Source organism: Heteronotia binoei, chromosome 1 (assembly GCF_032191835.1).
Source record: "Heteronotia binoei isolate CCM8104 ecotype False Entrance Well chromosome 1, APGP_CSIRO_Hbin_v1, whole genome shotgun sequence".
Taxonomy (NCBI): domain Eukaryota; kingdom Metazoa; phylum Chordata; class Lepidosauria; order Squamata; family Gekkonidae; genus Heteronotia; species Heteronotia binoei.
This window is the reverse complement of record NC_083223.1, coordinates 264798303-264811892: the sequence shown is the minus strand read 5'-3', so window position 1 is coordinate 264811892 and position 13590 is coordinate 264798303. Positions and strand designations below refer to the sequence as shown.

At 51.6% G+C, this 13590-nt stretch overlaps 1 protein-coding gene and 1 non-coding gene across 3 annotated transcripts in view; both read right to left on the bottom strand.

Annotated features, from left to right (window-relative positions):
* The window catches only part of LOC132583567 (dual specificity protein kinase CLK2-like), a 116696-nt gene that overhangs the window by 77416 nt on the left and 25690 nt on the right, over window positions 1-13590 (bottom strand). The window contains exons 8-13 of one of the 2 annotated variants that reach the window (XM_060255192.1): window positions 9262-9356; window positions 8915-9044; window positions 7418-7500; window positions 5397-5476; window positions 3805-3895; window positions 1572-2268 (exon numbers count right to left, since the gene is read on the bottom strand). In XM_060255192.1, the coding sequence (XP_060111175.1) occupies window positions 2086-2268; window positions 3805-3895; window positions 5397-5476; window positions 7418-7500; window positions 8915-9044; window positions 9262-9356 (662 nt within the window). In that variant the 3' untranslated portion in view covers window positions 1572-2085. Of the gene's footprint in view, window positions 1-1571; window positions 2269-3804; window positions 3896-5396; window positions 5477-7417; window positions 7501-8914; window positions 9045-9261; window positions 9357-13590 lie in introns of those variants that run through there. The other variant, XM_060255206.1, reaches the window with a different exon arrangement.
* Window positions 4690-4758, bottom strand: TRNAA-UGC (transfer RNA alanine (anticodon UGC)). Its single transcript has one exon. It is a non-coding gene; the product is annotated as a tRNA-Ala (tRNA).

The following is a 13590-nucleotide window of genomic DNA, read 5'->3' as shown; positions in this document are numbered from 1 at the left end:
TGGACTTTTGTTTTTTCCTAATGCTAAAAGGTAAAGGCAGTCCCTTTGCAAGCACCAGTCGTTTCCGACCCTGGGGTGACGCTGCTTTCACAACGTTTTCACGGCAGACTTTTTACGAGGTAGTTTGCCATTGCCTTCCCCACTTATCTACACCTTCCCCCCAGCAAGCTGGGGACTCATTTTACCGACCTCGGAAGGACGGAAGGCTGAGTCAACCAGGAGCCGGCTACCTAAACCCGGCTTCCTCCGGAATTGAACTCAGGTTGTGAGCAGAGAGTTTGACTGCAGTACTGCAGCTTTACCACTCTGCACCATGGGGCTTTAAAGACAAGCTAAAACGGTTCTCCATCTTACGAACATAAGAGAAGCCATGTTGGATCAGGCCAATGGCCCATCCAGTCCAACACTCTGTGTCACACAGTGGCCATAAGAACATAAGAGAAGCCATGTTGGATCAGGCCAATGGCCCATCCAGTCCAACACTCTGTGTCACACAGTAGCCATAAGAACGTAAGAGAAGCCATGTTGGATCAGGCCAATAGCCCATCCAGTCCAACACTCTGTGTCACACAGTGGCCATAAGAACAGACGAGAAGCCATGTTGGATCAAGCCAATGGCCCATCCAGCCCAACACTCTGTGTCACACAGTGGCCATAAGAACATAAGAGAAGCCATGTTGGATCAGGCCAATGGCCCATCCAGTCCAACACTCTGTGTCACACAGTGGCCAATATATGTGTGTGTGTGTATATATATACACATACACACATACACTCACACACACACATATACACACTGTGGCTAACAGCCACTGATGGACCTCTGCTCCATATTTTTATCTAACCCCCTCTTGAAGCTGGCTATGCTTGTAGCCGCCACCACCTCCTGTGGCAGTGAGTTCCTCATGTTAATCACCCTTTGGGTGAAGAAGTACTTCCTTTTATCCGTTTTAACCTGACTGCTCAGCAATTTCATCGAATGCCCATGAGTTCTCGTATTGTGAGAAAGGGAGAAAAGGCCTTCTTTCTCTACTTTCTCCATCCCATGCATAATCTTGTCAACCTCGGTCATATCTTGATCTATCTCCTTGGAAAGCACCACATTTCGCTGTACAGAACGGAAATCCGCTAGCCTTGCAAAGAAACTTGCACGGTTACAAACAGACACTCTCTTTCTCACCTGACGCAGAAACCTTTAGATGGGGTCAAGGCAACTGAAATCCAAAAGGGATTATCGTAGGAAGCTGGAGCAGAAGTCGAATTTGTAGCGACAGGGATGGAGAGCAGCCCGAGTCGCTCTTTCTACTTCACCAGCCTGGATCATCTCAGAAGCCTTGTTGCGGGGATACACAAGCTCTCAGCACTGACACAGAGGCCTGGCTCAAGGTGTTTTTCTGTCCCGAGCATAGCATCCGTGTTGCCAGCAAATTACATTCAGAAGCAAACACTGTGGGGTGGAGAGCCATCATCCCGTGGAGTGTCAGACGCCCTGCTTTCCACCGGAAAACTCAAATCGCTGCAAGGATGAGGCTGGAAGCCAAGACGAAACAAGGCCTTGAGAACAGCAGCTCTTAGCATTTAGTTCACGTCGGAGTTTATTTCTCACAAAGACTGTACAAAAATCCGTATAAAATTCTGGCGCTGGAAAGGGCTATTATCCAAAAATAATTCCTTGGGGGGGGCGGTTATCCCAACCAGCCTCATAACTTACACAGAGTGGAAGCAGGGAGGGGGGCAGACCGCAAAGAGGGTGGGGCTAGGGGTCTGTACAGCAGAATCGGGGGCGGGGGGACGAAACTGAAAAATTCGCATTTATAGGATTTCGGGAGAGGGATGGCGGGAATCCCGCAGAATTTGCCGCGTGTTCTATGTACACCCTTATCTTACATATTCACAAGCTTTACATGATGGCTACAAAAGGGAACCCGGGCCAAAATCATGCCAGGAACTCTTCTGTATTAACTTTCATTTTTAGAAAGAGCACCAAAACACACGATTGTAAAGTCGCAGGGGCGGCCTCCACAGGGGCCAAACGTCCGGGGAAACGAGGAGACGGAAGAGGCCGAGGGGCCGGGTTCGGGCCGGTCACCGGCTGACGTCCCGACTGGCGTCCCAGGCTTTGGGCACCGGCTGGAGCTTTAGGGGGTCAAAGAAGGAGTGCTTCAGGGCCTCGGCCAACGTCAGCCGCTTGGCCGGCTCGTATTCCAACATGCCCTCGATGAGGTCGAAGAGCTGGTGGTGTTCCTCTGTCTCAGACGCCAGGTACCTCTGTGGAGATGAGAAGGGGCAGAGGACTGAGATTCTTCCCAAACACAGTTAACTCCTCTCTATCTGGCCTCTCCACAAGAAAAAGCAGGTGGCTCCCGTGCGGAAGGTCCCAGATTCGATCCCCAGCATCTCCAGTTGAAGGACTGCAAGTAGCAAGGCTGGAAAATAGCTCTCGCCTGAGACCTTGGGAGAGCTGCTGCCAGTCGAACAATCGGGCGGGGGGACTTTTGCAGGCACCCACAAAGCTGCCTTGATTTCTACCGAGTCAGTTTCTACCAAGAGCCAGTTTGGTGTAGTGGTGAAGTGCACAGACCCTTATCTGGGAGAACCGGGTTGGATTCCCCACTCCTCCACTTGCACCTGCCGGCATGGCCTTGGGTCAGCCATAGCTCTGGCAGAGGTTGTCCTTGAAAGGGCAGCTTCTCTCCGAGCTCTCTCAGCCTCACCTACCTCACAGGGTGTCTGTTGCGGGGGAGGAAGGGAAAGGAGATTGTGAGCCGCTCTGAGACTCTTCGGAGTGGAGGGCGGGATATAAATCCAATATCATCTTCTTCAAGTCAGATCCCTGATACTGTACTGTTTCAGGGTCAGTATCGTCTACTCTGACCGGCAGCAGCTCTTTCATGTCACCGAACACTTCTAACTGGAGATGCCAAGAGTCTGGGACCTTCCCCATGCATTGAATAAAAGACTAAGGATCTGAACCAAGTCTCTTGGAGTACACCACCCCCTCCAAATTTCATTCTTCCCATGACCAGCCCCTGCCCTGCTCTGGATAGCCCAGGTGAGCCTCATCTTGTCAAATCTCAGGAGCTAAGCAGGGCTGGCCCTAAATAGTATTTGAATGGGAGACCACCAAGGAAGACCAGGGTCACTTTTCAGAGGCAAACTGAGAGCCAGTTTGATGTTAGTGGTTAGAAGAGCAGGCTCTTATCTGGGAGAACGGGGCTCGATTCCCCACTCTTCCACGTGTACCTGCTGGTATGACCTTGAGTCAGTCACAAGTTCCTCTCAAGAGCAGTTTCCGTTAGAGCTCTTTGCCCCCCCTACCTCACAGGCGGTGTTCCCTCTAAGCGGCGTTAGTGTGAGCTAGCTCACAGATTTATCCTCCAGCTCGCACGTTTTTGTCTTAGCTCAGGCAGCATGACTCCAGAGCAAGCTAATTTATGCAGTGGCTCACAACTTTAACGCCAGGAGCTCACAAAGTAGAATTTTTGCCCATAAGACTCTGCAGCTTAGAGGGAACATTGCTCACAGGGTGTCTGTTGCAGGGAGGGGAAGCGGATTGTGAGCTGCTCTGATACTCTGAGCAAAGGAAGGGCTATAACACCCCTGTCCTCTTCTTCTGAACCTTTTTCTTTGCATTGTAAGATTCAACAGGGTCTCCGCCAGTCAGCTGCGATTTGGTGACACTTTCCACCACGGCCACGACCAGCCTCCAGGGGGCACCAGACAGCCACTAAAGTGTCTCCATCCAGAACCTTAAGGCCATCCAAATGTTCTCCTCTCAGGAAATGAAAACACGTGGCATCTTACCCGAAGGGGCTTACAGTTTTCCCGTACATAACGCCCAGCGGAGGTGCTTTCATCCCAGTCCAGCCGGCCGTGGTAGAAGTATTTCTGCTTCCTGTCAGAAACCGGACGCAACAAGGAAGTACAGAGGTGAAAAACCACAAAGTGGTTAAGCATTTCCCTACCAAACACACACAGCAGGTCACATTCTCACCAGCCTGAACACGTTCATTTCCTAACCAGTTATCCATAAGGGTGAATATTTGAGCTTCTGCTGTATAAAAGACACAAGCAAGCACACACACATGAAGCCTTCTACTGAATCACACCATCCATCCATCCAGGCCTGTCTTGTCTGCTCAGACTGGCAGCAGCTCTCCAGGGTCTCCAGCGGAGGTCTTTCCCATCACCTGCCACCTGGTCCTTTCAACTGGAGATGCCGGGGATTGAACCTGTGAACTTTTGTTGGCCAGATGCTCTATCACTGAGCATGGTCCCCCCCCTTAGGAACACTTCTAGCTTCCTTACAGTGAATCAGAATATCGTTCCATCAAACTCGATATTGTCTACTCAGGAAGGCATCAGCTCTCCGGGGTTTCAGGCAGAGGTCATTCCCATCGCCTCCTTTTTATTGGAGATGCCAGGGATTGAGCCTGAGACCTTCTACGCGCCAAGCAGAGGCTCTCCCATTGAACCACGCACCTTTCCCATGGCTCTCTAGTGTCTCAGGTTGAGGTTTTTCTCATCACCTTCTGCCTGGACCTTTTAACTGGAGTTGCCGGGGATTGAACCTGGGACCTTCTGCGTGCCAAGCAGAAGGCTCTCCCACTGAACCACAGCCTTTTCCCATGACTCTCCAGTGTCTCAGGTTGAGGTCTTTCCCATCACCTCCTGCCTGGACCTTTTAACTGGAGATGCCAGGGATTGAACCAGGGACCTTCTGCATGCAAAGCAGATGCTCTGCCACTGAGCCACAGCCTCTAATCAGACCAGCAGTAGCTCTCCAGGGTTTCAGGTGGAGGTCTTTCCCATCACCTACTGCCTGGCCCTTTTAACTGGAGTTCCGGGGTCTGAACCTGGGACCTTCTGCGTGCCAAGCAGAAGGCTCTCCCACTGAACCACGGCCCTTTCCCATGACTCTGCAGTGTCTCAGGTTAAGGTCTTTCCCATCACCTCCTGCCTGGTCCTTTTTATTGGAGACACCATGGATTGAACCTGGGACCTTCTGAGTGCCAAGCAGAAGGCTCTCTCACTGAACCACAGCCTTTTCCCATGACTCTCCAGTGTCTAAGGTTGAGGTCTTTCCCATCACCTCCTGCTTGGCCCTTTTAACTGGAGTTGCTGGGGACTGAACCTGGGACCTTCTGCGTGTCAAGCAGAAGGCTCTCCTGCTGAACCACGGCACTTTCCCATGACTCCCAGTGTCTCAGGCTGAATTCTTTCCCACCACCTCCTGCCTGGTCCTTTTTATTGGAGACCCCAGGGATTGAACCTGGGACCTTCTGAGTGCCAAGCAGAGGCTCTGCCACTGAGCCATGGCCTTGCCCCAAGTGCTTCAAGTATGCCCAGCAGTCCCTAAGCACTCACACCCAAAACCCCCCCAAGAGTCCTTTCACCTGGTCTTCCGGGTCATGCGGGACGGGATTGGTCCTAAGATTCGCTCCATCATGGCCAGATGCTCACGGTTGTCGTGGGTCTGAAAGACAGGTGGATGTGAAATTGGAGGAGGGGGGGGGAAATCTTCTCTTTTTGGCACACCACTAAAGTCACGGTCAAAAGTGAACTATACAAAAGCATATTATACTGTCTCCAAGCTGGCTAACAGGGTGTTGGGGGCTTCAAGAGCCACACAATGTGTGTGAAATAGCCACATGTGGCTCCCAAGCCACAGTTTGGCCACCCCTGCTTTAGGCTGATCCTGCTTGCAGCAGAGGGTTGGACTAGACCAGGGGTGGCCAAAGTTGCTTATCGTAAGAGCCTCGTAGAATAAATGTCAGATGCTTGAGAGCTACAACTGGAGAGCCAGTTTGGTGTAGTGGTTAAGTGTGTGGACTCTTATCTGGGAGAACCGGGTTTGATTCCCCACTCTTCCACTTGCACCTGCTGGGATGGCCTTGGGTCAGCCATAGCTCTGGCAGAGGTTGTCCATGAAAGGGCAGCTGCTGGGAGAGCCCTCTCCAGCCCCACCCACCTCACAGGGTGTCTGTTGTGGGGGAGGAAGGTAAAGGAGATTGTGAGCCGCTCTGAGACTCTTCGGAGTGGAGGGCGGGATATAAATCCAATATCTTCATCTTCTTCTTCTTCTACAAAGCATTACTGTCAGACGTTTGAGAGCCACAAGGAAGGAAAGCCGGAAAGAAAGCAAATATACAGTATGTCACAGAAGTGAGTCCACCCCCTCACATTTTGTAGATATTTAAGTATTTCTTTTCATGGGACAACACTGAAGAAATGACACTGCCGGCACTGGGGAGCTACAGTTCATCGAGGGAACCATGAATGCCAACATGCACTGTGACATACTGAAGCAGAGCATGATCCCCTCCCTTCGGAGACTGGGCCGCAGGGCAGTATTCCAACATGATAACGAACCCAAACACACCTACAAAACGACCACTGCCTTGCTAAAGAAGCTGAGGGTAAAGGTGATGAACTGGCCAAGCATGTCTCCAGACCTAAACCCTATTGAGCTTCTGTGGGGCATCCTGAAACAGAAGGTGGAGGTGCGCAAGGTCTCTAACAGCCACCAGCTGTGTGACGTACTTCATGGAGGAGTGGAAGAGGACTCCAGTGGCAACCTGTGAAGCTCTAGTGAACTCTATGCCCAAGAGGGTTAAGGCAGTGCTGGAAAATAATGGTGGCCACACAAAATATTGACACTTTGGGCCCCATTTGGACATTATCACTCAGGGGTGTACTCACTTTTGTAGCCAGCAGTTTAGACATTAATGGCTGTGCGTTGTGTAATTTTGGGGGAACAGCATATTTACATTGTTATACAAGCTGAAGACTCACTACTTTACATTGTAGCCAAGTGTCATTTCTTCAGTGTCGTCACATGAAAAAATATACTTAAATATTTACAAAATGTGAGGGGGTGGACTCACTTCTGTGACATACTGTAGATGAGGAGGACAACAGAGGAAGAGGTGGAAAGAAAAAGGAAGAGGTGGAAAGAAAGCAACTTTTAACTGTAAATGTATTCTCCAGTTATGTATTTTATTGTATAATCATTAATGTATTTTAAACCGATTTACTGTTAGCATTTTGGATTGTAAGCCGCCCTGAGCCCGCTTTGGTGGGGTAGGGCGGGATATAAATCGAACAAATAAATAAATAAATAAATAAGCACCCAGCTAGCTCGGCTTGGAGAAGTGATCTAAAGAGACAAACGCCTTCTCCAAGTTAGTCAACAGTGTAGCGGGGGCTTTGAGAGCCACACAATATGTGTGAAAGAGCCACGTGGCCCCCGAGCCGCAGTTTGGCCACCCCTGGTCTAGACACTCCAGCCTCACTGCCCTTCCATTGCCCCTTCTGGCCTGCCCAGCACTCTCAGCCTGGGCCAAATTCTTCAGTGCCTTACAGTATGGAAGAATGATACCGCTCTACCCACATAACCCCAAGAAACAGGACTCACCTGAAACAAAGTGAAGCCCATGTAATACTCGAAGACGATGCAGCCGATGCTCCAGACGTCACACGGCTGCGCCCAGCCAAGCTCTGCCACAAAGAGAAGCGGTTTTGGGGGCAGTCCCAAGAAGCTTGGCTGGTCAAACCCCAGGGGACCCCCCCCACCCGCAATCCTCCATGGATTTGCAGGCTTACTGCAACGCTCTTGGAACACCTCTTATGCACCGCTTGCCCACATTGGCAAGCTGTCGACTCTGACCGGCAGTGCCTTTCTCCAAGGTCCTTTAAGAGTGCTCTCTAAAGACATTCATCAAGACTAAACCAGGGACCTTCTTTCATGCAAAGGGAAATGTGTGCTCCTCCCCAGAGCTACAGCCCCTCCCGAGCGTCAAAATAAACCAATGCCTGCTGCTGCTCTTATGAGGAATTGAAGAATGTAAGAATGTGAGAGAAGGATCAGGCCAATGGCCCATCCGGTTCAACACTCTGCGTCACACAGTGGCCAAAAACCAAGTGTCATCAGGAGGTCCACTAGCAGGGCCAGAACTCCAGAAGCCCTCCTACTGGTACCTCCCAAGCACCAAGAATACAGAGTCTTCCATCTATACCAGGGGTGGGGAACAGCAGCTCTCCAGATGTTTTTTGCCTACAACTCCCATCAGCCCCAGCCATTGGCCATGCTGGCTGGGGCTGATGGGAAAGGAAAGGTCCCCTGTGCAAGCACCAGTCGTTTCTGACTCTGGGATGATGTCGCATCACAACGTTTTCACGGAAGACTTTTTACGGGGTGGTTTGCCATTCCCTTCCCCAGTTTTTTACGCTTCCCCCCCCCCCCAGCAAGCTGGGTCAACCTTGGGCCGGCTACCTGAATCCAGCTTCCTCTGGGATCGAACTCAGGTCGTGAGCAGAGAGTTCAGACCACAGTACTGCAGTACTGCTGCTTTACCACTCTGCGCCACGGGGCCGCTCTGGAGCTGATGGGATTTGTAGGCGAAAAACATCTGGAGAGCCACTGTTCCCCACCCCTGATCTATACCTTGTGGCTAAGACAGAGTTCCAGCAATACGCTGTGGCTAAGAGCCACTGATGGACCTCTGCTCCGTATGTTTATCCTATCCCCTCTTGAAGCTGGCTATGCTTGCAGCTGCCATTTGCGGCAATGAATTCCACGTGTTAAATCACTCTTTGGGTGACGGAGGTGGTCTGCCCCCAACTCTGCTAGCCAGGATCTTTTAGCTGGAGATGCTGAGAATAGAACTATGGACCCTTTGGGGGCGAAGTATGCCGAGCAGGACCCCTTGAGATGTACATCACAGCGGCCTATTGACTATTCTGATGGGCAGATCTCCCCTGGCAGAGGTCTTTCTCTGCTCTCGCCAACCTCCCGAAGCAACCAGCTCTTCCCCTACCTTGCTACCCGAGATGTCTGGATGTTTTTTAAGCCAGAGATCTCAGGGCCTGAGCTGAGCTATGGCAAGCGCAAGGGAAAAGATGGGGTCCTCACCTAGAATAACCTCAGGTGCCCGATAGTGCCGCGTGGAGACGATCGTGCTGTGGTGCTCGTGGTCGAAGGTGGCGCTGCCGAAATCGACCACCCGGACAGCCGTGTTCTTGACACAGCGCTCGTCTCGCTTCTTGTGGGGAGGGGGAGTGTGTTGAGAGATGGAGAAAAGAGGTGGTTAATGGTCTGGGGGAGAGAGCGGCCATTTCAGCCCCGCCTGCCCCGCTCAAGTCAAAGCACCAGCGTCGCACGAGGCAGAGGCTCGCTGAGGCACCCAAGTGAGGCTACAGCCGTCCGCCACCCCTGTTCCGAAGGCAGGCAGGATTTCCCCAGAAGCAGAGCAAACCCACCTTTTCCAGGTTGTAGGTCACCTCGTAATCTGAATTGACAAAGAGGATGTTTTCGGGCTTGAGGTCTGTATGCGTGAGCTTGTTTTCGTGCAGAACTGTGGGGAAAGGAGAGGAATTCACTGTTTTCAAAATCAGAGGTCAATGCAAGAAGAGACTGAATTTACACCCCCCCCCCTTTATTCAGTGTCTCAGAGCAGCTCGCAATCCCCTTCCTTTCCTCTCCCCACAACAGACATTCTGTGAGGCAGGTGGGGCTGAGAGAGTTCTGACAGAAACTGCCCTTGAGAGAACACCTCTGAGAGAGTTATGACAGACCCAAGGGCATTCCAGTAGCTGAATGTGAAGGAGTGGGGAATCAAACCCGGTTCTCCCAGATCAGTCTGTGCACTTCACCACTACACCAGACTGGCTCTCAGATGTCCACAGAGGCCAACACTGCCTTGCCCACCAGAGATTTCCAGACTTTATACGCCAGGCCTCTTTGTAGAACAACCCCAGTTCAAATTTCCAGGGGTCAAACTGCCCAATTGATGGCCACAGGCACAGGTGACTTTAAAGGGGGATTACACAAATTCATAGAGGGCCAGGTGGTTGCTAGCCATGGTGACTGAGGGGAGCCTCCACATTCAGAGGCACTAATCCTCTGGATCCCAGAGCCAGGAGGCAACATTAGAGGAAGGCCTCAGCCTCTCTGCCCTGTTGCTGGCCCTCCAGAGGAACTAACTGAGGCCACTGTGTGAGACAGGAGGCTGGACTAGATGGACCCTCACCGGTCTGATCCAGCAGGGCTCTTCTGATGCTCTTATGAGGGGAAGGCCTCAGCCTCTCTGCCCTGTTGTTGGCCCTCCAGAGGAACTGGTTGAGGCCACTGTGTGAGGCAGGAGGCTGGACTAGATGGACCCTCACAGGTCTAATCCAGCAGGGCTCTTCTGATGTTCTTAAGAGGGGAAGGCCTTGGCCTCTTTACCCTGTTGCTGGCCCTCCAGAGGAACTGGCTGGCCACTGTGTGAGACAGGAGGCTGGACTAGATGGCCCCTCACTGGTCTGATCCAGCAGGGCTCTTCTGATGTTCTTAAGAGGGGAAGGCCTTGGCCTCTTTACCCTGTTCCTGGCCCTCCAGAGGAACTGGTTGAGGCCACTGTGTGAGGCAGGAGGCTGGACTAGATGGACCCTCACAGGTCTAATCCAGCAGGGCTCTTCTGATGTTCCTATGAGGGGAAGGCCTCGGACTCTCTGCCCTGTTGTTGGCCCTCCAGAGGAACTGGTTGTGGCCACTGTGTAAGGCAGGATGCTGGACTAAATGGACTCTCACTGGTCTGATCCAGCAGGGCTCTTCTGATGTTCTTCTGAGGAGAAGGCCTCAGCCTCTCAGCCCTGTTGCTGGCCCTCCAGAGGAACTGGTTGAGGCCACTGTGTGAGACAGGAGGCTGGACTAGATGGACTCTCACTGAGCTCTTCTGATGTTCCCACGTGGCTTCAACATGTGAAGCTGCCTTACCTGGGGCAAGGCTAGCAACCCATCTGGCCCAGTACTACCTACTCTAGTGCTGGATATTTAAGACAATCAACTTGGCCATTCAAGGTGCCTTCAAGTGGCCTATGGGGGGGAAGCTCTGCAGTACAGTTAAATTGGCCCCAAGGAATGCAGGGCTGGGGAGGGGGCAGCCTCAGCTTACAAGTGGCTCCATAACACAATCAAAGGAGTGAAGCAGCCCACTACACAGGGGGTATTCTTGGCTTCAGAGAATCTGACAAGGCCCAACCACAACCAAAAAGGACACCAAACAGCAGTATCTGGCTACGTCACTAGGTGGCGTGCCAATTGCAACCCAGCAGCAGTACAGCCTGCAGACTATAAGAACATAAGAGAAGCCATGTTGGGTCAGGCCAATGGCCCATCCAGTCCAACACTCTGTGTCACACAGTGAAGAAGATATTGGATTTATATCCCGCCCTCCACTCCGAAGAGTCTCAGAGCGGCTCACAATCTCCTTTACCTTCCTCCCCCACAACAGACACCCTGTGAGGTGGGTGAGGCTAGAGAGGGCTCTCACAGCAGCTGCCCTTTCAAGGACAACCTCTGCCAGAGCTATGGCTGACCCAAGGCCATGCTAGCAGGTGTGAGTGGAGGAGTGGGGAATCAAACTCGGTTCTCCCAGATAAGAGTCCGCACACTTAACCACTACACCAAACAGTGGCCATAAGAACATAAGAGAAGCCATGATGGGTCAGGCCAATGGCCAATCCAGTCCAACACTCTGTGTCACACAGTGGCCAAAGAAACCAGGTGCCATCAGGAGGTCCACCAGTGGGGCTGGGACACTAAAAGCGCTCCCCCTGTTGCCCCCCCAAGCACCAAGAACACAGCATCCCTGCCCCAGACAGAGAGTTCAATCAATACGCTGTGGCTAATAGCTACTGATGGACCTCTGCTCCATATGCTTATTCAGTCCCCTCTTGAAGCTGTCTATGCTTGCAGATGCCACTACCTCCTGTGGCAGTGAATTCCATGTGTAAATCACCCTTAGGGTGAAGAACTTCCTTTTATCAGTTATAACCCAGCAATCTAATAGCAATTATTACACACTGACTTATGTGAACAAGTAAACTTATTGTTATGCTCCAGTATTGTGATACCATTTATAAATTCTTTAAGTAATCCTAATAATATTCAAAGGTCAATGTTAAGTTCACACTGTTATAGCCACATCTGGGCTTTCTTGTAGCAGGAACTCCTTTGCATATTAGGCCATGCCTCCCTGATGCAGCCAATCCTCCAACAGCTTACATAGCTTTCAGTACAGGGCTTACTGTAAACTCCAGGAGGATTGGCTACATCGGGTGTGTGGCCTGATATGCAAAGGAGTTCCTGCTACAAAAAAAGCCCTGTAAAGACACTGATATACTCAGTACTTGATACATAAAATCACAGGCTTCCCTGTGAAGCAAATCATTCCAGTGAGCATTTACATAACAACACACTGTCACAATAACATGCACAAACTAGATTGTTGCTATTTTCTTCGGAACTGTTCTTCAAGAAGAAGAAGATGAAGATATTGGATTTATATCCCGCCCTCCACTCTGAAGAGTCTCAGAGCAGCTCACAATCTCCTTTCCCTTCCTCCCCCACAACAGACACCCTGTGAGGTGGGTGGGGCTGGAGAGGGCTCTCACAGCAGCTGCCCTTTCAAGGACAACCTCTGCCAGGGCTATGGCTGACCCAAGGCCATGCCAGCAGGTGCAAGTGGAGGAGTGGGGAATCAAACCTGGTTCTCCCAGATAAGAGTCCGCACACTTAACCACTACACCAAACCGACTCTCTCTCTTCAAATAGCCTGGATGCACAAAGCCACGAGTCTCTGTCGCAACCGGTGACAGCTCCGTCTCTTGAACAAAAGGACTGGCGGATCTGCAGTCCTATCGATAAATCCAGACTAGAAGTTGCTCAAGTGGGGCGCGCAGATGGTAATGCGGTCCCGGCGGTCGCCATGGCGCCCACGGGCAGCATGTTGGGGACTCCTGGTTTAAGTGAACTGGATCAGTTACACCAGTGTAGTCATGGAAGCCCTAGTTCAGGGGTGGCCAAACAACGGCTCGGGAGCCACACGCAGCTCTTTTGCACATATTGTGTGGAAACGCAAAGCCTCCACTGCCCCATCGGCTGACTTGGAGAAGGCATTTCTCTCTTTGAATCACTTCTCCAAACCAAGCCAGCCGGCAGCTTGGAGAATGCATTTAAAGTTGCTTTCTTTCCACCTCTCTCCCCTCACTCTCCCCATCTATTTTCCTGCCTGCCAGCTCTCAAACACCTGGCGTTCATGTCTTGCGGCTCTCAAACATGTGATGTTTATTCTATGCGGCTCTTACGTTAAGAAGAAGAAACTGGATTTATATCCCGCCCTCCACTCCGAACAGTCTCAGAGCGACTCACAATCTCCTTTACCTTCCTCCCCCACAACAGACACCCTGTGAGGTGGGTGGGGCTGGAGAGGGCTCTCACAGCAGCTGCCCTTTCAAGGACAACCTCTGCCAGAGCTATGGCTGACCCAAGGCCATGCTAGCAGGTGCAAGTGGAGGAGTGGGGAATCAAACCCGGTTCTCCCAGATAAGAGTCCGCACACTTAACCACTACACCAAACAGGCTCTCTGAAGACGACGACAACGGCATTGGATTTATATCCCACCCTCTACTCCGAATCTCAGAGTGGCTCACAATCTCCTTTATCCTCCTTCTCCACAAAAGGCACCCTGTGAGGTGGGTGGGGCTGAGAGGGCTCTCACAGCAGCTGCCCTTTCAAGGACAACCTCTGCCAGAGCTATGGCTGA